The sequence below is a fragment of the Crinia signifera genome, chromosome 1 (genome assembly GCF_055691185.1).
Source record: "Crinia signifera chromosome 1, ASM5569118v1, whole genome shotgun sequence".
Classification (NCBI taxonomy): Eukaryota; Metazoa; Chordata; class Amphibia; order Anura; family Myobatrachidae; genus Crinia; species Crinia signifera.
Window position 1 is genome coordinate 285,817,435 of NC_139217.1, and position 24,857 is coordinate 285,842,291.

At 45.0% G+C, this 24,857-nt stretch overlaps 1 protein-coding gene across 7 annotated transcripts in view; it reads left to right on the plus strand.

Moving 5' to 3' along the window:
* Positions 1-24,857, plus strand: part of ELAVL2 (ELAV like RNA binding protein 2) — a 230,077-nt gene that overhangs the window by 95,388 nt on the left and 109,832 nt on the right. For 6 of the 7 annotated variants that reach the window (XM_083185274.1, XM_083185266.1, XM_083185291.1 and 3 more), the window contains exon 2: positions 24,309-24,399. The exons of the other annotated variant lie outside the window; for it this stretch is intronic. In XM_083185274.1, the coding sequence (XP_083041400.1) occupies positions 24,328-24,399 (72 nt within the window). In that variant the 5' untranslated portion in view covers positions 24,309-24,327. The remainder of the gene's footprint in view (positions 1-24,308; positions 24,400-24,857) is intronic. 7 annotated transcript variants of the gene reach the window in all.

Here is a 24,857-nt window from a genome sequence, read left to right on the forward strand (position 1 = left end):
TTCTTAGGGCATGTCGTTCATCCACAGAAAGATTAGGATGAACTGTTGTCTGTTTTTGCACCCTTGTATCCACTTGCTGATTAAGGACTTGGCCAAAAGTGTTGATGGTGGCGTTAGTGGAATACGGTTCAAAAGTCTATGGTGGACAGAACTTCTTAATTGCCGCAGGGATGGGAGCGACACCATGATCAATGACAGGATTAGTAGGGTTGTGTAGAAAATATTAATTGAGCTTCAGTTTACGTAGAAATTCGTGTTGTTCAATTTTCCATTGTAGATCGTTGTCAGGTACCGTGGGGTTGAAGGAGATGCCACGACTCATATAGCTGATCTATATATCAGCATAAAAATAAAGCAGCCAGTAGTTACCCTGCACAGAAACAATAAAACCCCCATATCTAACTCTATCTGCACGTTACATCAGCCCCACCTGCAGTGCATATGGTTTTGTCCATTAGAGAGTTATTGTGCCTTTGCGAGTGAACCAGAATAACACCCAATGTTAAAGGGACATCGATAGCCAAATTGTGTGTTTTAAAAATATAACTTGGTTATTTATTTGTAATTTTTGACAAGCCAGATTTGCAGTAGTTAAAAGTTTTTATTTTTTGCATATGATTGTCTATGGCATAAGTTCCCAAACTCTGTCCCCGTGATTACAAAGAGTTCATGGTTTCCAGGTCTCCTAAGAATCACATGTTAAATAATTAGCTCCACTTGAGGATCTTTTACAATGACAAAGCTAATGAGTACACCTGTGCACCTACTGTGGGTGACACACAAAAGGTAAACGGTTTAGGTGTTTTTTTACTGTCTAGGACAGGGGTTCCCAATCTTTTTTTAATCACGGCACCCTAGAGTATAAGAATTTTTTTCGCGGCACCCCTAGGCCAAATTTATTTTAATTAGATTGGATTTATATGCTATTCTTAGGGTCAGTTATGTGGAAAAGGGCAGGAATTGCTTCTGTTTGTACACATTTTATGATTGACAGCCACCAGCACTGGTTTTGCTTATAAATAATTAACCATTAATAATTTTAGTTGGTCCTGGACTACCAACCCAGGGCACCCCTGCATGTGTCCTGAGGCACCCCAGGGAGCCACGGCGCACAGTTTGGGAACCACTGGTCTAGGAAGAGATGGCACAGAGTATCCAGCACAATCTGTTTTCTACTTATACCCCTTTCACACCAGCCTAAATTCCCGAGTTGGGCCCAGCAACAACCCGCGACTAGTGTGGCTTTGTAAGGTTCCCAGGGCCAAAATCCCGGCAAAATTTGCCAGGATTTCAACCCTGCTATTGAGCAGGGTTATTCCGGGGTTTAACCCAGGGTCCTGCCAGTATGAAAGGGGTAGGCGTACTCACACATGTTGCCGGTCATCCATGTGTGCGGTTAGGCCTGGGATCCACACAGGCGGCGGATGAAGATTACGCAGCTCTCCGACGCCCTCTTTGCAGCCGGAGAGCTCATTTGTGCCCGCTTTCTGACCTGTCATCCTGTCGCCCTGCTGCGATGACCGGCAAGTACTCTCCTCCCGACCTCCTTCCCACACCAGAAAATGCAGGGACTTTTATGGTGTGAAAGAGGCCAACCTGGGGTGCGAGCAGAAATCTGGCAAAACGAGGGTTTTGTGCCCTATGACGGCGCAAACCGCATTGCTGCAGGGCACTTAAGTCAGAAAAATGTCAGTAAGCACAAATAAACACCTGCAATTTCCGTTATTCTCCTATTTAGCAGCTTGCTCATTAGAATAGCACTGGGCATTCCCTCCTGGGCACTTAATATATCTTTTTGAATTGAATTGACCCCAAGGTGCCCATACACTAGTGCAAATTTAGCCCTTTTCACATGATTCCAAGAAATCTGGTAGTGTCAAATCGGATGTGTTGGACCTCCAAACCCGATCTGATGCACTGCCCCCCATGTACATCGAATCAGAGATCACAATGGTTAATATAAAGATTTATCGGATAAGATAGCATTGGCTGAGATCGCACCAGATGCACAAAGCTTCAAAAGTGATAAACCACCAGCCAATCAGCTCCTGCCTGACCTTTTTAAACAAAGCCTTTGACATAGCAGGTAGGAGGTGATTGGCTGGTGGTTTATCACTTCATTTGATCACTTTTGAAGCTTAGGGCATCTGGCCCAGTGTATGTAAGAGGACTACATATGGTGTATTGTATGCATTACTGCCACCCGGGAAGCTACCAGAGAGTTCATGAACAATCTTATGCAACTTCTACCCCCTGAGAAGTTGAATAATTGTATTGATATAATGCAATACTTGTATATCTGTGTGTGTGACTGGGGGCCTGATGCACTATGCTTCAAAAGGGATAAAATGGAGAGTAATAAATAACCAGCCAATCAGATCCTGCCTGGCATCTTTCAAACACAGTCTGTGAAATGGCAGGCAGGAGCTGATTTGGCTGGCTGTTTATCACTCTCCATTTTATCACTTTTGAAGCTTAGTGTATCTGGCCCTGAATCTGTATACTGTACAATGGAACATGGCATGGAAAAAAATACACATCATAGCACTTCATATACAGATTCAGTCTCACAGGGCCTGCCTGGCCTTGCAAGCCAAGAAGGGCTGTTTTGCGGCAGTGATGTATGAGGATATAAAGTATCTATGTAGAGCGTGTATGTAGCAGAGCACATGGGCCTATATGCTTTTCTCAACCACCCCCAGAGCTGCAGAAAGAAACAGCCATTAGGAAAACGTAGGTCTATAATGTTCCCAATAATGACTGAACCACTATTGCGGTCATTGGGATTTAAGAAAAATAAAAAAATAGATGTTCTTAACCGAAGCGTCTTTTGTAATATTGGCCAGTTAATTGGTGAGGCGTAGCAACTGTATATGCAGCAGACAAGTTTGAATATTCAATTGAGCATTTTATAGGGTCGATTCTATGAGAACTCCCATAGCTATTCTAATAATCGCGCTGCTATATTTGACTTATTGTGCCCTAGTGTTGCACACACAGCGTTGCCGGTTGTTGCTAAACATCTGTGTATGCCAGCATTCTTCAGCATAGCAGTGAGCTGATTAGAATAGCTGCTGAAACCCGTCATGGTTTTTTTCACAGCGCTGTGAATTGCATCAACCCCTATATTTTTCATAAGTTTGTTTCTAATCTGAAATTGTACAAAAATGATTACCGGTAACACAAATAATTTTTGTATGGTTGTTCTAAAGTTAAAGCCACATGCATCCAGTTTGTCCAATGTGCATTTATGCTTATTAATTAACAACCAGTGTATAAGGTTACATATACACCTAATGATATTTATATAGCACTTTTCTCTCAATAGGACTTAAAGTGCTTTACCATTGTCTTTACAGCTCAAAATACAAAACAAGCTTAACAGTAGATATCAGTATAATGCTTGAGTAAATAGGCAAAAGGATTCTACAGTGGGGGCTTCTACAGTCTGAACTTTATACAACATTTTTATTAATTTTGGGCTTAAAACTTTTTGTGTACACGGGATACGGTCATTAGGTCTACAGCAACTAGGTCGACAAGCATTGGGTCGACAGGCAACAATATCGACGTGTCTAGGTCAATAGGTCATTAGGTTGAGACAAGCATTAGGTCACCATGGGCAAGGTCAACAGTCAAAATGTCGACATGGGGTTTTTCATTGTTTTTCGAGCCGAAATGTGCCGACAGGCGGTATTTCATGCCGTACCATCTACTAGGGCATGGTGGCAGAATAAAATAATGTTCCCGAAGCATAGCGAGCAGTGCATGTCAAAATGTCGACTGTGTTGACATTCGGGTAAAAAAACCTGTGAAAAACCATGTGTCGACCTAGACCCGTGTCGACCTAGTTGTTGTAGACCTAACAACCCACACCCGTGTACACACATCAAATGGATGTGTCTAATGTTCACTCTAGAATTTTTTTTAGGGCAGGGTGCTGACCACCAGGCAGGGCACTTTGTTCAATGGGGAGGGCACATTTTAGATTAGAAATTTACATTAGAACCCCCCCCCCCCCAAAAAAAAAAAAATTGTATATAAATACATATATAAAATAATTTTCTATAATAATAATAATAATTGGCTGCCTTACCACATCTCCATGAGGGATAGGGAACCACACACCCACAAAATGAAACACAATTGTCAAATTTGCAGATTATATAGCTATACTGGGTTTTATTGTCTATGACAACGAGTCAAATTATAGGCTGGAAGTATCCAGATTGGAGTCATGGAGTAGGGACAATTGCTTGACCTTGAACATAAATAAGACCAAAGAAATGATTGTGGATTTCAGGAAAATCACACAAGAATGCATATTGCCCACTGGTTTTAAATGGTCAACAAGTGGAGACGGTTGATTCTTTTAAATTCTTGTGTGTAAACATGTCCAAAGACCTATGGAGCACCCACATTAATATTGTCATCAAAAAGGCCCACCAGCGTATGTTTTTTCTTAGGAAGCTACGCTTGGCTGGTATGTGTAGGAGAAACCTGGTGAACTTTTACACAAGTGTCATTGAGAGTGTTCTTACCTAAGGTGTTGTGGCATGGTTTGGCCCCTGCTCTGCTGCTGACCATAAATCCCTTCAGAGGGTAGTATCAGTTGCAAGCAAAATAATCGGGGTTGCCTTACCAAGCATACAACATATATTTGGGAAGCGGCTTCTCTCAAAGACAAATAGTATAGTGGTGATTTGTTTACCCTACTCCCTTCAAGCAAGCGATACCGTTCAGTCTTGTGTAAAACTAAACGATAGAGTTTTTTTTCCGGCGGCAATCCACACTTTAAATACTTTGGCAGGGTATTCAATGTCAGGGGTACGGCTGTCGAATTAGCTCGACAGCCGTGCCCCTGTCCCATTCTCGCTTTGCTAGATTGGAGCTCGGCAGTCGGGATTCAATGTCCCGAGCGGCGAGAAGGGGGCGTGGCCGCGAGCTGAGGCCGGAAATACTTGAGCTCCGGACATATTTCACACATTTTCTTATCTAAAGTGCAGCACTTTAGGCTCCAATGCAATGAACATGGGATGGCTCATTGCATCGGACCCAATGTCAAACCCATGTGATTTGGTCGCTATTGTATTTATCACCGAAATCTGATGAAAAGTGTCGAAATCGCAGGAGAAAGTGCAGGGGTACTCAAACTATTTTGCTCTGGGACCCCATCAGACAATAAAAATAATTACAGGACCCTGGCAAGTTACTGCAGAAAGCCATCACATCACCTGTGTAGTCAGCAGACAGCACATACATGGCAGCATTGTGGAGGCACACAATGATGTGAGGAGTCTTAAGGTGCCCATACACTAGTAAGATTTATCTTCAGATCTGGCTGGTTGGAACAAAAACATGGTTATGGATGAGTGACAGTTTGTCAGTTTTCCAGCATTTCCAAGCAAATGGTCAACTGTCATGTGCTCTCATCCATAACCATGTTTTTTGTTCCAACCAGACAGATGCGTGTGTATGGCCACCTTAAACTAACAGTCAACTCAACAGATTTTCAGACTCCTTGAATCACTGACTGAGATTAAAAAAGTAATGAGCCTGATGGTCAGCAATATGAAGTCGTGACCCCATGCTGAGATGGTCGGAACCCACTTTGGGGTCAGGACCCACAGTTTAAGAATCACTGTTTTAGTGTATGGGCGGGCACCTTAGGAAACATATGGGCATGCTGAAGGACAGTCCGTGATGCCTGAATAACAGTAATTTACAGTGATTTCTCCTGCACAAGAGAGACTGTAGTGAGAATCCTTCTGCTGCCACAGAAAAGACAGATTTATCATTGACTGGCTGTATTACCTCCATTATCCACAACAAAAGCGACACTACTAATAAAATGAATCATAGCTGGAGGAATCGGCCTCCTTTATACTTTACAGCCACAGCTGTCTTTTTCACAATCCTAAATTGAGAATATTTATCTATCCTGTCTATCTCTTTACTGTAGTACTGTTACATTAACTACTTTATCTATTCCGTCCCATATGCACAGTGCAAAGAGATTAAACCCCATTTTGGTCTCTGGTGTCCAAAGCTATGGGCACCAAATAGAACTAGAAGCCTCAATTTAGGGATGCAGTGACTATCCCAGTGCTCAGCAGGACAGGTCTCAAAGTACAGAGGGTGGTGTTAGGGTTACATTACCCAACAAAATCTGTTGGGATATTGACCTTCAGCATGCATCCAGAACTAGCTGCTTGTTTGTATGCAACTATGATGTATGTGCCTTGAGGTCCACTGTCATATTTAATTTTGTGCTTGATGTGTAAAGTGACTGTACGATTACAAAATTTTCAGTTCACTAGCAAAATAAGCGATATACAATGTTTTAATGAATTTACATGCAGATACAAAGGCTGAATGGAGAAGTAACTCGTTTATTCAATGTGAAATAATAAATGGGCATTAACTCACTGAGCAGGCAATTTCTTTCTCAATTACTTACGGAAGGGCGGGGGTGGCAGCAGCCGGGGGGCACTTGGAAGCAGCTGCGTATCTAGACTTTTCTTCTTAAGGGGGGGGGATTTTGTGTTGACACTCCCCCCTCAAGTCCTGGCTCCTCCCCATCCCAGTCCTGAGCTCTTTCTTACAGACCTGTACATATGCTATTATCTAATGAAATTCTACATGTGTTTGATATAAATTATGGCAATAATCCATATAGACCACACAGTAGTTTTCAGTATCATGTTCAATTGAATAGGCAATTGCAGACAGCAGAGTTTGTTATGCTGCATGTATGTGCAGGTATTGTGGTCCCTGAGCTGCAACTCCTAGCAAACTCTGTTCTCCACAGATGGATACTCAGTTGAACATGGCTTTGTGTAAACTACTGAGGCACCCTTCAAGTAGTGCTGGGACAGGTCCAGCGAGGGCCAGCGTACAGCCCACCTGCAGCAGCACCAACGCAATTCGGATGGGAAATGTGTGCGGAAGGTCCGGGATTGCAGGGGCACCCTCTCTGAAGGAGCAGCAGCACACACTCCCAGCAGCTGCCAACGAGCACATCTATCTATCTCTCTCTATAGATCTCAAATCTTTATGCTGTCTATACCATTTTGGGAGTTTCTCCCATCTTCATGACACACAGGATGTTGACCTGACTTTGCAGCATAGATAATCACTACAGTTTAAAATCTTCAACATTTTATAGATTTATTTTTTTTGTTTGAAGAAAATAGACAATCAAATAGGGGGAGATTTTAATTCCATGTAATGCACTGGTGGGACAGATGGTGGCCAGTTATGATAGTGCCAAAATTGAAATGTATCAGGGGCAAACAGGCTGGAGTGCCCAAACAGCTGAGGCAGCAAGCAAAATAAATTTCCCTGCAGCTCCTGCCCAAACAGAGCAACAATTTAATTAATCTATCTAATGAAACCTGCAAGGTAAAACCATTGAATTTGCCATCTTGTGTCCTTCCAGAGCAGCACATTGTGTTGATGCGGTTCCATTTTGTTATCCTTAAATTGGACTAAATATAAAAACATATACTTTAATATTTGAACATGAAAAAGTTCTACATTCTGCTATTCTACTGTGTGCAGTGTTGGGACTGTAACAAATTAGCCCCGATAATCCAGCTGGTTTTCCAATGAACCTGTGGTGCGGCTGCTCAGAACGCACATGTTTTACTGAACCTATGAAAAAAATCGGTACTTGTGTACTAGCACGGCGCCCATCGCATCGCAGACCATATCGCATGCGATGCGATATCGGCCGATGTTCTACAATGTCATACAATTTTAAAATTGTATGGCATACAATGCGATGGGATGCGATTATAAATTGTATAAGCACCCTAATGGGTGCTTATAATGCTTAAATGCACCCCCACGCCACCCCCAAAGTATAAACATGAACCCGAAGCGTGGCGAGCCCACGAGGGGCGGCGGTACGCGTCCTACGACCTTTTCATACCCCCACTATCCACATCGGCGTGGATACCGAGCCCGAAGCGTGGCGAGCGGACGCGGATACCTTCACAGGTATCCGCGTCCCCTCGCGGGGCTCGCTGCGCTCGCCACACTTTATATGATCAACTCCACACTGACGTGTATAGTGGGGGTATGAAAAGGTCGTAGGACGCGTACCGCCACCCCTCGTGGGCTCGCTGCGCTCGCCACGCTTCCGGTTCACGTTTATACTTGGGGGGTGGCCTGGTGGTGCCTTTAAGCATTGTAAGCACCCATTAGGGTGCTTATACAATTTAATATCGTATATGGGTCAAAATCGCATCACATGCCATCGGGTGTATGGCATTCGATGCGATAAAAAATTGGGCAACTAATTATCGTGGGTGCCGTGCTTGTACACAAGTACCAAAAAATCTGTAAGAATTGCAAAGTTTTATTGGGAGGTATATGATATTTCCCTTCCTATAATACAAAAGATTTATCATATGCTTTGTGTGAAAAGTGACTGTTAATGATGCTTCCTGTTCACATTGGTGGGGAAAAAATAATCTACATTCCAATGGCACAATGGATTTGGTCAATAGAAATGACACTTGCTATTCCATAAGAGTGTCCATGTGACTGGCTATAGTAGGTGATGAGCCAATTCATGTGACTTTTGGGACATGGCTAAAATTAAACTGAAGAACACTACAGTATATTAGAGGTAAAAACCACATGCTTACAGGCTAAAGTGCAGTTTTACCTCAAATGTGTTTTAAATTACCTAACATTGTATCTGAAGATTAGAACAGAAGTCTTGAAAACCCACATACTGAGGGCCACTTGTTGATCTTCAATGTTCAGTAAGGATGACCTCTATGGGGTGTATGCGCATTATCGTTCGTCTGTCGTCAATATCTTTCGTCAACATCTTTCAGCCAGGACACTAGGTTCAATGGAAATGTCTTTCAAACAAATTGGTCAAAAAAATTGTTCAGTGTGTATGCACCTTAACAATTATTGGTCTGATCATATGCCCTCTGAAAGCTTTGAGTGGCTAAACTGGTCTATTTTCCAGCATATGCATCCAGACATCAGCTCTGGGCACCCAAACTACAGACTTGAAACCCATAAAAAAATTTTCTGACCGGGTGCTGTGGGAAAAAAAAAGGTTGTTGTGAGTAATAGGTGTCTGATTGGCGCAACAACTGTATAGCTGCTATATATGCCCACTACTATAGACTGCCAGTAGGGGGGGGGTACTTTGACTCGTAGTAAGGCACCAAAATAGAAATGCTTCACCCAGAATTCTAAAGGGGAGGGGATGGCGGGAGGATAGAGGGGCTAGTGGCCACCAAATCCTCAACTACACATTGAGCATATAAAATAAAAAGGGTAAACATATCGGGACATAATAAACTTTATTGTAGTTGTAACCAGAGAAAAATTTACTTAAATGAAGCATTTTTCTTGACTTACCTATTAGTATATGGGGAAACTTTGCTTGTTTATTTCTAACCAAGCAGCTAATTTAACCCCTTTGAATGCCAATGTTGCCGTGAGCGATTCACAAAATATCTGGTAAAAATGACAGCATCGCTCACTCCGACTGTTCTTGATCTATAATTACATACAGATACAGCCAAGTTAATTGATGTTTTGTTAAATATTGCACCCAAAAAGAACAGTCCCTGTGAGCCAAGCTTGCGTTTTTAAAGTTATTGTGAGGATCTCTCACAGCAATGTTGGCACTCAAAGGGTTAATAAACAGTTTTGCGTGACAATCTTTACACTTATTTTGACAAATTCCCTTGGCATCTAAAGGATTAATCATCCCTAAAAAAACAAATGTTATTAGTTTCTACCTCTGATTATTGTGGTGGTATTGTTGAATAAGTCTAGCCATAACTTTTATATTTTAGTTTTTTCTTTGTTTCTGAATCCTGTTTTCTACTTGGCATTTTCCCTTTACTACACTTGGCTGGATGGTGTACAATGTTATGTTGAGATGTATTAACAACAATTAACAATGTATTTTGTTAATATGGTTCTTTAATAATATCTAGTGGGTTATTATGATCATTAGGGAGATAGCACCCTAGAGATGGTAACAACATAGTGATGATCCTGTATGTTAGCCAGGTGAAAACCGCAAACCACAGCATTGTCTAATGGCTAATACCATTAACTGACCACACAGTGAAAGGGTTGGGTTGCCTGTTTCCTCATGTTAAGTTTGAGTTGTACCAAGTGAAGAAATTGTGATACAGAAGGGTTCAATTTGCATTTATACTGTAGGATGTTGCCACAATTTATGTGGAAATGTAGTAAGGAGCAAATTGACTGTTATGTCATTTCTCGAACTACCATGTTACAGGTTGTGTTTGAAAAATGACAGCGACTGAATGGTACTTTCTCTTGCCACGTTATAACTTTCTAAGGCTTAGTACATCTTCTCTACTGAGAGGAGACAGAAGCAATGGAATGGGCAGTTGTGGGTACTTCAGTCATGTAGGTGAATGATTGAAGTTTAACTAAACCCAAGTAAGACCACCTCAAAAAAGGTGCTGATATATTAACATTGTGCATTTAACTATATAGTATCATTGGTGGTAAATGCCCTCCTTAATACAACTAGAATCAATAACACATTTAAACATTAAAGACAACCACAGTGCACAGTGGCGCAGCAGTGATTAGTGTTCATTCGATCCCCCCTGACAGCCGTGATCCTGGACCGTTTGCGGTCAGCCCGACAGCTGAACGACAGGCGGGATTCAATGTCCCATCTGCTGATCGGCATAAAGGGGGCGTGACCGCAAAAATAGCAGTGGATTGTCGATCTGCGGCCGGGATAGCGACAATCCACAGCCGTTATCGGCAGAATGGGCCCCACAGCTTGTAAAGTGGGGCCCATTCTGCCGTGACCCTGCTTTAATTCTGTTGCTATAGCCCTAAGGTTGTTGTACCCTTTTCCACAGGAATTGAGGCTAAGTGGGAGACTCCTCCCCCAGTGGACAAATCTGTCTAGATTGTCAAAGCGTACCACAATCCTGGACCCTAAAAGAGGCTCCAGGTCGCAGATTGGAAGCCTCACTGAAAGCCATCTAAACCATTTCTGGCTTTCTGTTACAGCCGACCTTGCACAGGTCAGTAAGGCTGTGGAAAAATTGGCAGGTGAGATGGCTACCAGTATAATGGAAAACAGACCGACAGCTGATGTCACGGCTAAAGGGCTGGATGGAGTCGTGTGGTGCACAGGAACTGGAGACGGACCAGGAGGAGTAGGATTGAAACGTGCCGGTTTAATAACGGATTTCATAAATGATAAACTTCACTCAAATACTTCTTTAAGTGACAGTTGGATAACTTAAATAGAGTCCAGCACAATACTAGTAACGGGCAGGTAAATCTGGAAACGTATACTTGATGAGCCAGAGTACATAGAGGAAGATCCGGAAAGAGGTTGATTTGATGATAGAAGAAATGGATCCGGATGACTGAAAGATGATGGAATGAATGAGTTGAATGAAGAAGGACAGCGGAAAGCTGAGCAGGGTAATTCTGGGACACAAGCAGGAACAAGCACTAGGTAGGACTTGCAGCATTGGTGTCAGGAGAAAACTTCCTTGTAGAAAGATGCAGGGAGCAAGGCACCAGAGTCAGGAGAGAAAGAGCCAGGATCCAGGAAACAGCTAGGAGTTGTGAATGATTCCAAAGACTCATTGCACTGACACTGAACAGCCTAGGCAGATCCCCTATATCCCCAGGGGGCGGCTGCCATTGGCTGTCAGCGCAGGAAGAGGAGGGAACCTCCACTCTGGGCCAATCTGTCTCCTGCCCTCAACCAAGATGGCGACGCCGGCCTCCCCTGCTGCCATCCCTACCTGGAGCTGCCCCTACTCGCACGCCGCAGCCTGGGACCTGCACACGCTAGCCGGCGGCGGGCGCGGACGGGTGAGTACTGTACCCGCCGCGCTCCGTCGCGGCTACGTGTGACAGTACCCCCCCTTTTCAGGGTGACCCCAGGGCGCCTATGGGCCTTGTGAGGATTTCTCTGAAGAAATTGCTTTATCAGCTTCGGAGCGTGAAGATCAATGGAATCCACCCAAGAGTTCTCTTCGGGACCAAACCCAACCCATTCCACCAGATACTGGGTACGAGATTTGCGGCAGCGAGAGTCTATAATGCGTCTTACCTCGAATTCAGCCCCACTCTCAGAGTTAATCTTGGGCGGTTTGGGAATCCTATTTTGATAAGAGTTCAACCTTAAAGGCTTGAGGAGGGACACATGGAAGGAATTCGAAATCCTTAGGGAAGGAGGAAGTTGAAGTCTATAAGCGACCGGATTAATGACTTGGATGATAGGGTATGGCCCAATGAACCGAGGAGCCAGCTTCATAGAGGGCAGACGGAGGCGTATATGGCGGGTAGACAGCCATACCCGGTCTCCGACTTTCAATCGGGGCGCTGCCCTTCTTTTTCTGTCTGCCATCCTCTTGTATCGGGCGGAAGATTTAAGAAGAGCGGTGTGGACTTCTGACCAGATTTTAGCAAAGCGTTGTAATGAAGTGGTTGCTGCGGGAACTTCGGAAGAGGATAATTCTGAGAAATCCGGAGACCGTGGATGTTTGCCGAATACTGTAAAGAAGGGAGTGGTTCCGGAGGAAGAGTGATAGGAGTTGTTATGCATATATTCTGCCCACGGGAGAAGATCCACCCAGTCATCTTGGGAAGACGAGACAAACAGTCGGATAAAGGCCTCCAAGTCTTGATTCACCCGTTCTGTCTGGCCGTTGGTCTGGGGGTGAAAGGCAGTGGAAAACTTGAGTTTGACCTGTACCGCGGCACAGAGAGCTCTCCAGAACTTTGCAACGAACTGTACTCCGCGGTCGGATACAATCTCTTTGGGCAGTCCGTGGAGTTTAAAAATGGTTGAGATAAACAGCTGGGCCAGTACTGGAGCAGAGGGGAGACCTTTTAGTGGGAAAAAATGGACCATTTTAGAGAATCGGTCAACCACTACCCAGATTGCAGTATGACCTTTTGAGGGAGGTAGTTCACAAATGAAGTCCATTGACAGATGGGTCCATGGTTCTGTGCACATCTCACACAAGAGGTGACGAAGTTGGTTACGTCGTGGCGGATGGTTGGCCACCAATAAGAACGTGACAGGAACATCAAGGTCTTTTGTGCTCCTGCGTGCCCTGCGAAGCGGGAAGAATGTGCCCATGTCAATATTTTCTTGCGGAGTTCGGGGGGAACAAACGTTTTACCTGGAGGAGGAGATGGCTGTATGGTTACTTGGGCGAAGACCACCGGATCGAGGATTGGACGAGGAGGTGTCTCTAGGTCAGAAGTCGTCTCAAAGGAGCGGGATAGAGCGTCCGCCTTAGTATTCGTGGTTCCAGGTCGGAATTTAATTTGGAAATCAAAGCGTTCAAAAAACATCGCCCAACGGGCTTGGCGGGCAGTAAGGCACTGAGCCTGTTTAAGAAAGGACAGATTTTTGTGGTCTGAATACACGGTGATCTTATGCCGTGCCCCCTCCAGAAGGTATCGCCACTCCTCTAACGCAGCCTTGACTGCAAGCAACTCCTGTTCCCCGATGGGGTAATTCCTCTCTGCCGGAAGGAATTTTTTGGAGAGGAAGGCACAAGGGTGTAATTCTTGATCCTCACCTTTTTGTGACAAGATGGCCCCGATCCCTTCCGAGGATGCGTCCACCTCGAGAATGAAGGGCCTGTCGAGGTCTGGTTGGAGGAGGATTGGTGCCGTCACGAATGCTCTTTTTAACTGCTGGAAGGCAGAGGATGCTTCGGGCGACCATCGGCTTGGATCAGCTCCTTTGCAAGTGAGAGCAGTGAGGGGAGCAGCGATAGTAGAGAAGTTCCGGATAAATCGCCGGTAATAGTTTGAGAACCCTAGGAATCTCTGAATTCCTTTGAGCGTTGTGGGGGCTGCCCAGTCTTGGATGGCTCTCACCTTCTCTGGGTCCATCTCTATCCCAGTGGCGGAGAGAATGTGACCCAAGAATGGAATGGACGTGACCTCAAAAACGCACTTCTCCAACTTACAGAACAGTTGATTTTGGCGAAGACGTCGTAGGACTTCGGACACTGTCTGTCTGTGAAGTTGAAGATTTGGAGAGAAGATGAGTATATCGTCTAGATAGACTACGATGGAGTGGTACAGCAAGTCCCGAAAGATATCATTTACAAACTGTTGGAAGACGGCGGGGGCGTTACAAAGGCCGAAGGGCATCACTAGGTATTCATAGTGACCGTCGCGCGTATTAAAAGCCGTCTTCCACTCGTCACCTGGACGGATCCGGATCAAATTGTAGGCCCCTCGCAGGTCCAATTTAGTAAAGATTGCCGCCCCTCTGATCTTGTCGAATAGTTCTGCGATAAGGGGTAAGGGATAGCGGTTTTTAATGGTGATGTCGTTCAGGCCCCTATAGTCGATACATGGCCGAAGACCGCCATCCTTCTTTTTCACAAAGAAAAACCCGGCCCCGGCCGGAGAAGTAGATGGTCGAATGAAACCTTTGTTTAAGTTCTCTTGAATGTACGAGGACATGGCCTCAGTCTCGGGTAGCGACAGAGGATAGATGCGGCCACGAGGAGGGAATTTCCCGGCCACCAGTTCTATCGGGCAGTCCCAAGGACGGTGAGGAGGCAGGGTGTCGGCACCTCCTTTACTGAAGACATCTGTAAATGAACGGTATGGTGCGGGTATAGGCAAGGGTGGAGCTGAAGAGGATGAAGGACAGTTATCCTCATGTTGTGGATGGGTCTGGTAGACCGGAAGGATCTGAGGAATGCAGGTAGACTGGCAATCTGTTCCCCAGGCCTTGACCTCCATATTGGTCCAATCGATGTGTGGGTTATGTTTAGAGAGCCAGGGAAGGCCCAGGACCATTGGATGTGAGGACTGTGGAAGAATGAAGAATTCGAGGGTCTCTTGATGTAGAGCTCCTATGAGCAGTGTCACCGGGGTGGTCTGATGGGTGATTTGTCCACTACGAATTCGACTCCCATCCACTGCAGTGAGGACCAGCGAATGATCCAGGGGTTGCACCGGCAGGGCATGTTGGGTGACAAAAGAAGACGAAAGGAAATTTCCCGCTGCCCCAGAGTCCAATAGGGCCTGAACTCTTTTTCTCCCTTGGGGACACACAAGGGTAACCGGAATGGTGGAATCAGAAGAAGAGGGAGATGGAAGCAAGACTCCTAATCGGACCTCCCTCGTGGAGATTAGGAGCGGTCGTTTCCCGGCCGCAGCGGGCAGGAAGCCAACAGGTGAGCTGAGGAGCCACAGTACATGCACAGATTCTCTCGCCGTCTTCGGGACTTCTCTTCGAGAGAAAGACGAGAGCGGTTGATTTGCATGGGCTCATCTGTTGACACCGCAGGAGGCGGGGTTGGTCTGGAAGCGGGTGCGACATTGGAAGGGAATCGAGGGCGAAGGCGATCAGAGCGATTCCTCTCAAGTTGGCGTTCTTGGAGTCGCAGATCGACCTTGTTACATAATGAAATGAGTTCAGCCAGGGTGGAAGGAGAATCGCGAGTTGCTAACTCGTCCTTGATGCGGCCGGCTAGGCCGTTCCAGAAGGCAGAGACGAGAGCCTCTTCGTTCCATCTGAGTTCGGAAGCCAGGGTTTGAAATTGCACAACATATTGTCCCACTGGGCGACTGCCCTGACGAATTCTTAGGATCTCCGTGGCTGCGGAGGACACTCTGCCAGGCTCGTCGAAGATGCGACGGAAGGAAGCCACAAATTCTTCATAGTTGTTGAGGATGGGATCCGCACGCTCCCAGAGGGGGGACACCCACTCCAGGGCTGGGCCCGCCAGTAGGGACACGATGTAAGCCACTCGAGTCTTGGGAGAGGGGAAATTGGAAGGCTGGAGGGTAAAATGGACGTCACATTGATTCAGGAATCCTCGACACCCCCTTGGGGACCCGTCATATTTACTGGGGGTTGACAGCTGCAGATGGTGAGGAGCAGCTGGCCCCGGAGAAGCAGCAGAGGCCGAAGCTCCGGAGGTAGGTGCTGCCGAAACTGAGGGAGCCACCTGAGGTGGTGTCAAGGTCTGGAGGAATTGAGCCACTTGACGCTGGGTAGCCTCTACTTGTTCCAAGCGAGCCATGATGCCTTGAACATCCGTCATGGAGGCCTGTGCTTCACCCGATTCCATCGGGTCAGTGCAAACTGTCACGGCTAAAGGGCTGGATGGAGTCGTGTGGTGCACAGGAACTGGAGACGGACCAGGAGGAGTAGGATTGAAACGTGCCGGTTTAATAACGGATTTCATAAATGATAAACTTCACTCAAATACTTCTTTAAGTGACAGTTGGATAACTTAAATAGAGTCCAGCACAATACTAGTAACGGGCAGGTAAATCTGGAAACGTATACTTGATGAGCCAGAGTACATAGAGGAAGATCCGGAAAGAGGTTGATTTGATGATAGAAGAAATGGATCCGGATGACTGAAAGATGATGGAATGAATGAGTTGAATGAAGAAGGACAGCGGAAAGCTGAGCAGGGTAATTCTGGGACACAAGCAGGAACAAGCACTAGGTAGGACTTGCAGCATTGGTGTCAGGAGAAAACTTCCTTGTAGAAAGATGCAGGGAGCAAGGCACCAGAGTCAGGAGAGAAAGAGCCAGGATCCAGGAAACAGCTAGGAGTTGTGAATGATTCCAAAGACTCATTGCACTGACACTGAACAGCCTAGGCAGATCCCCTATATCCCCAGGGGGCGGCTGCCATTGGCTGTCAGCGCAGGAAGAGGAGGGAACCTCCACTCTGGGCCAATCTGTCTCCTGCCCTCAACCAAGATGGCGACGCCGGCCTCCCCTGCTGCCATCCCTACCTGGAGCTGCCCCTACTCGCACGCCGCAGCCTGGGACCTGCACACGCTAGCCGGCGGCGGGCGCGGACGGGTGAGTACTGTACCCGCCGCGCTCCGTCGCGGCTACGTGTGACAGCTGACTTATTACCTAGCGCAATATATTGAGGACGCATCAGGTTATTTGGTTTAGGCTGCCACGGAAACAGCTAGTCTGTCGACATGAATTTCTGCTACAGCAATATTGGCTGCTTTCCTGGCAGGCAGAGGCAAAAATAAAAAAGGTTATTGAAGCTTTTACTTTTACAGCGCACATATTTGGGCCTGAGCTAGATAAGTTGATTTCTCAAGGTACAGGAGGTAAATCCACCTTTTTACCATCCTCTGTCCTGGCTCCAACCTTCAGGATCTGGAGGTATCTTTCCCACCTTTCGAGTGTGACAAGGCGCAGACTCATCCATGCTGCTCGCTGCCTGGGACACTATACAGCAGAAAAGTCTGTGGCATGACAGGCTTCCAGGCCACTTGGGGGGGTTACCAAGGTGGACGCAAGGCTTCTTACCTTTTCGGATGCATGGTGGGAGGTTTGCAAGGATTTTTGGTTTCTGCAGGTGTTGTCCCTGGGATACTGGCTAGAATTTGCATTCACATCCCCAAACTAATTTTTCACCATATGGGTTCCGGTGTTAGAGACCACACGGGTTGCCTTGTGCTCCGCCAGTCAAAAACTTCAGCAATCGGAAGTCATTGTCCTGATTCCGCCGGATCAGAGGAAAAGGGATTTACTCAAATCTTTGTGGTACCCAAACCAGACTGCTCTTTTCTGCCAATTTTAAACTTAAAAGATTTAAATAATTTCATTGTGTATCACAGAATCAAAATAAAAAACATTCACTCAGTGATTGTCGGATTGGAGCTATGGGAGCTCCTGATATCCTTAGATATCAGGTGCGCTTTGATGCGGTTCCCAGATTGGAACATGCAGATGAGATTCCTCTGATTTGCCAATTGGTACCTCCAGTTTCAGTTTTGAGCGCTTCCTTTCAGTTGTCCTCAGTGCCTTGAGTGTTCACAAAAATAATGGCATGCGTCTTCAGGGAGTTACCATTGTTTATACCTGGACGGCCTTCTCAAGGCAACCTCCAAGGACAAGTTGGTTTTGGATACGTTCCTGACGTACCAGTTCCTCATTCAAAACTGATGGATTGTGAATGTTCAGAAGTCGCAACTCCAGCCTTCTCAGCGATTACTCTTCCTGGGGTTGCTGTTGGACACTGTACAGCTAAATGTTTCTTCCTATGGACAAAATCTTGGCTTTCTAAGGCCTAGTCAGACAGGTTCTGAGTACATCCCATAAGGGGTATTCAATGCTGTGGGCGAGCAGCGACAGCGAGCAGAGCTTCCTGCTCGCTGTCACCACTCACCTTGTCAGTGGGAATTGGTGTATGCGGCTAAATACAGCGAGTTTTCTGCATTAGCCACAGGTCTCGCTGTTTTGTGGAATTTTCGCTGTCCTGTGACAGCGAGGATTTCCCCAGAACATTGAATAGAGCGAGCGGCCAGCGCAGGGGTTAAACAGCGAGGATCGCTGGTTTTCTGCAATCCTCTCTGTTTAACCCCCTCGCCGGCCGCATTGAATACCTGCCCATGTGTCAGTTCAACTTTGCATCAGGTTCCAGGGAAAGATGGTAGCCTCCTTCGAGGCTCTTCCCTATGTGAGATTCCGATCAGAACATTTCAGTGGGATCTACTTACCCAGTGGACGGGATCTTGCCTTCACATGCACAGGACAATAACCTTGAAGCTGGACATGAGATTGTTGCTACACTGGTGGCTCCACACGAACCATCTCCTACAGGGTCACCGGTTTGGCATTTGGGAATGGACTTTAGTCACGACCGATGATCGCCTTCGAGGACGGGGGGCAATAACCCTGGGTCATACTTTTCAGGGTCGATGGTCCCTAGAGGAGTCACACCTTCCTATCAATGCCCTGGATTTAAGAGCGGTTCATGCAGTCTCTTTCCGAGGGAAAGCAATCCAGCTTCAATAGGATAACGCCACAGTAGTGGCGTACATAAACAGGTAAGGGGGAACAAAGAGTCTGGGAGGGACGAAGGAGGTTTGTGCAATCCACTTATGGGTGGAACGCTATGCCCTCATCCTATCGGCGATCTTTTCTTCCAGGTGTGGAGAACTGGGGTGTGGACTACTTGAGCCACCAGGATCTCCACCCAGGAGAGTGTACAACCACAGAATGGAAAAACCTCTGGGTTCAGAGCCCAATCTAGTGTATATATGTTCACTGTTTCCTCTGCTACCATGGCTACTCAAACGGATAAGAGGGAGTCTGTGTCCATAATTCTCATAGCTCCGGACTGGCCACAGAGATTGTGGTACACGGATCTCCATCTTTTCCTAGCAGACAACCCTTGGAGACTCCCACTACGAGCAGACCTGCTTCAGCTAGGACCATGCACCTATGGAGACTTACTTAGTTTAATGGTGTGGCTGTTGAGACCGAATTTTTGAAACAGTGTGGTGTTCCTACCTCCATTATACCAATGATAAGGGGTAGGAAAGAGGTCATGGCTGCCCACTACCACCGCACTTGGAAAGCCTACATTGCCTGGCGTTAAGCTTGGCATTTGCTAAAGGTGTTTTTTTTTCTTTCTTGGCATGGATACGGATTTTTGAAATCTGGTTTTACAGCCGGACTCTGTTTAGGATCCTTAAAGGTGTAAGTTTCGCCCTTGTCCGTCTTTTTTCATAGACTGGCACTCATTCCAGAGGTTCATACATTCTTAGAGGGAGTTCTTCATTTGCAACCTCTTTTTGTTACTTCTACAGAACCATGGCACCTGACTTTGGTCTTTGCTTTCTAACGGTCAGAGGATTTTGAACCTTTGGAGTCCGCAGATCTACGACTGTTGTCTTGAAAAATGTCATGTTGCTGGCCTTAGCACTGGCTCAATGGGTTTCTGACCTGAGTGCGTTGTCCTGCCTATCTCCTTTCTTGGTTACTAACAGAGCTGAGTTACGTACTCAAGTGGATTACTTCCCTAAAGTTGTATTGGCATTTCATCTAAATCAGCCCATAGTTCTGGTTCTGTCTAGGGATTCTTCCTCCTTAGATTTCCAAGCATTATGCATAAATGTACAGCTTCCATCAGGAAATCTCTTTCCTTATTTGTACTGTATGATGCCATTTAAAAGGGTTGGCAGACGTCCAAGTCAACCTTAGCTTTCTGGATTTGCTTAATTATTCGAGAATCTTATCTACATTCTTCTCAATTACTTCCATATGGAATTTCTACTCATTCCACAGGTTTGGTGGGGGCTTCTTTGGCAGCTGCACAGTTTTTTTTTTTAAGACTGGGGTCTGGGTGGGGATAGACAGGGAGGAGCCTGCCTCTCTCAAATTTATTAGTGCTGACTCCACCAGACCACAACTCTATCCCCAAGGTAAAAGACTGCACTTTCCCCTGTGGATTTTGAGAAACTGAATCTGAATTATCGGGGTTGGACGGAGAGAGATCTGGTCATTGGTTATCTCTGCAATAGTTAACCGTGGGATTGATTCAAATCAAAACAATGTTAATTGCCTCAGTATATGATTTTCTTCCCAGCTTTTTAACTTTGCATTGAATTGACCCCCATGTTTGAAGTATTAAGTTCCCAGGGGGAGGTGCCCTAAACTGCACACCCTGGTGCTACCTGCTGAGACCTGTAGTGCAGCAAGCAGGAGGAGGAGTTTGCAGGTGCACACTTTGCCAGCAATGTATATATAGCTATCTAATACGTAATCATTGGTGCCCAGTGGTACCAATAATATATACGTTGCTGGTCTGTGCCAGCAATGTATATATTACTGGCTTATTAACATTGGTGCCCAGTGGTGCCAGTAATATATACATTGCTGGCATGTGCCAGCAATGTATATATTACTGCATTATAAACATTATTGGTGGCCAGTGGTGCCATCAATATATACATTGGTGGCATGTGCATAGCGCAGAGCTATTCAAAGTAGTCCTCAAAGCCGCTCATCTGCTGATGTTACTCCCATACACACTGGGTAGCTTTGAGCTGAAAGCCGCTCAAACAGGCTGTTTTGAGCACCTTTCAGCTCAGTTGCCCAGTGTGTATGGGCCTTTATTTGCCCTTATAGGTTTTTGAGCTTTGCATTTACCTTACCACCTGCGACCAGCATGGAAGCAGTAGTTTACTTACATTTCTGTTTGCACTTTAGGTCTAGTTGCAGGCTTACCATGGGCAGTAAAGATAGCCTGTAGCTTAAACCCTGCAGTAATTTTTACAGCTAATTGCATCTGTCCATAAAGGTCTACCTGTTTTGCTACTAATTAGATAAATTGAAATATGCTAAACCATGTTTAATCCCGCTGTATGTTCAGTCATAGTAATTAAGCCTTCTCAAGAATTCCACTATTTTCTTGAGTTCCAGATTTTACCACCATTTGAGGCCCTACCTCCTAGTGCTATATCTGCCTAAAAAAAAAATCAATTGCATTTAAATAAAGCATGTAAATGTTTTGTGAACAGGCAGATATTACAAATAGTAGTACATGTAATGGTTAGCATTGCTACCTTAAAGTGAATGTCTTGGGTTTGATTCCCCACCATGACTAGAAGTGTAGTTTGTATTTTTAACCTATGCTTTGGCAGGTTTTCTCTAGATACTAATGTTTCCTCCCTCATTCCTAAAATATATTGGTAGGTTCTTTGGGCCCTATTCAATTTTCATGTTGCTCATGATCTCCCATTTAAATTGACAGAAGATCTCAGTGCAATTAGCAATCCTACTCCCCCTGCATTTTTTTTTAGCTTGCCACCCTCAGAGAGTGCGAGCCTAAATGCAGGCATCAGTAGCCCGAATGGAGCTACTTTTGAATTGCCCTGTTGGGCTCCCTCTAGTGGCTGCCAGTGTGTGAACATTTGAATATTGTATATAGGCTCCAATCAGAAATGAACTGGAGTGTGATTGTATGTGGTAGGCCAGGACAGGCCAACCTGTGGCTTTCCAGATGTTGTGAAACTACAAATCCCAGCATGCCTTGCCACAATTTTAACACTCCCTTATAGCAAAACTGTGGCAAAGCATGATGGGATTTGTAGTTTCACAACATCTGGAGAGCCACAGGTTGGCCAGGCCTGTGGTAAGCAATATAGATGGTTAGCAACTGGGCAAAATATGTGATCCCAGGGATCGCTCACTTTTGCAAATTGGCCTCCTAATGCGTTGTTTTAGGTTCCCATCACAAATTAATCTTGTAGATGTAAGGTGCTGGTCATGGAAAACAGTACTGAGTGCAGTAATTGCCTCCTTCCATTCTAAATGAGCTGCAGCTTCTGTTGTCCCTCCATTCATGTGTAGGGCTCCAGCTTTTTGTGTGCGGAGAGCTGACTGGAAGAGTTGTGGATGGAATGTAGGCTATTGGAGGGGCCCCAGCATGATTGGGGCAACACTGCTGCTGCTTCAGCCAAGAGATTCAGTTGTTGGCGGAGAAAGCCTATAGAGCAGTGATTTTCAACCTTTTTACCTTGCGGCACACTAAATAAGATTTTAAAATTGCCAAGGCACACCATGAGATCCCCACAGGGCAAAACACATTGGCCCACACAGGAAAAAAATACAACCTATTGGCCCCCCATATAAAAAACAATCACACTGGTCCCCACAGGTAACAAAAATAAAGTACATTGGCCCTTTACATGAAAAGAAGAGACCAGTAAATAACAGTTGAACTGGTGGTGGCTTTAAACTGGTTTGGGCATCTCTAGATCTGGGGGGCACACTTGAGAACAGCTCAAGGCACACTAGTGTGCCATGGCACAGTGGTTGAAAAACAGTGCTGTAGAGCCTGAGAAGGGTGCTGCTTTATTTAGCGCTGCGGGGAGGGAGCTATCCATAGTAAAAAATGTTTGTTTCCAAAACTTTTTGTGTTTGGAGACATCATACAGCAAGAGTTGCTGACTGCTTACTAATTGGGGAAAAAGATAGTTATTCAGGGAGAAATTTACTAAAGGAAATTTGTAAAAAATAGGTGTATTTGTATCCAGAAATACACTTATTATTGACATTTACTATCCCGAAAATACGGCAATTTGTATTCGTATTGATAGAACATCAATACGAATACGAATTGCCGTATTTACGGGATAGTAAATGTCAAAAATAAGTGTATTTCTGGATACAAATACACCTTTTTATTTTTACAAATTTCCGTTAGTAAATTCCCCCCTCAATGTCTACATTATAATTAGGTGGTAGAAAAAAATATTAATGCTGATATGTGTGTGTGTGGGGTTAATTGTTTTTCCGGTACTTGTTTCCTACACGGCGCCTATTGCATTGCATACCATAAGGCATGCAATGTTATGCGATGGCAGCCGATGTTATACAATTTTAAATTGTATACCATCGCATTGTATGCCATTGTATGGCATATACAATGGTATACGATTTAAAATTGTATAAGCACCCTAATGGGTGTTTCCAATGTTAAATGTCCCCACTATCAACTCCAACCCGAAGCGGTACGCATCCTCCGACCTTTTGATACCCCCACTATCCACGTCGGCGTGGAGTTGACTTTATATAGTGTGGCGAGCCACCGAGCCCGAAGCGTGGCAAGCGAACGCGGAATACATGTGAAGTTATGCGCGTCCCCTCGCGGGGCTCGCCACACTATATAAAATCAACTCCATGCCGACGTGGATAGTGGGGGTATGAAAAGGTCGGAGGACGCGTACCGCCGCCCCTCGCTTATACAATTAAAAATCGTATAGGGGCTTATACAATTTAAAATCTCATCGCATGCCATATGCCCGCATGCAATGAGATGTCATACAACTTAATATCGTGGGCATGTTGACATGAATTGTATAAAATTACAATATGTTGTAAACACACTTGTATGTGTGGTGATATGTTAAACACTCTTGGCATTCAAAATCAAATGAAATTGATTATACTAGATGCATAAGGAAGAATTCCATTTGGTGCGATGGGCGAAATGTGCAGTCCTAGAGCAGCACATTGTACCAGCTAGCGTTGTAGGTTTTTCCCATGCACCCATAGAGGTATTATGGTAAAATTAAAAGTTCTGCCATACCATATAAGGCCAATATGTGTGCAGCTGAGCATTGCAGTGATGCCCTCCAGTGCATTGCTTTTAATTTCCCCATAGAATGGGTTTTCACTTGCGGATTTTTGGTAATGCTTATTAATATCAGTCAGAAGCATTGAGGGAACATCCCAAAAGTCAAATTTCAACAGAATGTTGGGGTGTGCAATGGACAGGCTGGTAAAACAAAAAATGCATAATATATTAGAAAATTATGACAGTTTTTTTATTTGGGTATGATATTGAAATAGAACATGCACTGTTGAAAAGCAGGTTGCAATAGTATTTGATAAAAAAAAATACCCTAGGAAAGGATGACTGTAATGACATGTATTTCCTTGTTATTCTAACATGCAGTACTTTTTTTTTGTGTCCATATTGCAGACGGCAACTCCAAACTAACATGGCAGTCAGACTGTGTGATGTGGCTTCTCTGCTTAGAAGTGGTTCGTGGGCAGCAGAGCCTTGGACTGGGGTCTGTGGGATATTTTTCATTTAAATATATGCATATAGGCTTTTAATTAGTGTAACGAGGCCATACCAAACCATAAATTTACACTTCAAGTCAAACTAGCATTCAACTAAATAGTCCATGCAATGGAGATCTACTAGCTTCCTTAACCATTTGAGTGCCAACATCTGTGAGTGATGCACAAAATATCGGCTACAAATGCCAGCTTCCCTCACATTTGTTATATAGATTCAAATAAAAACTGTTGTTAAAAAAAGAGGTACATGTGAATTATCCGAGCTGCCGATTTTGTCCTTAAGTTTAGTTAACTTAAGGACACCCGACCGACGCGATGCCCGCGATTTCCCATAGACAGTAATGTTAAAATTACTGGACCCGATTTCCCATGTTAAATGTATGACAGTAATGTTAAATGATGTGCAAAATAAAATGACAATGTGAAATGGGCCAATATGGCCATT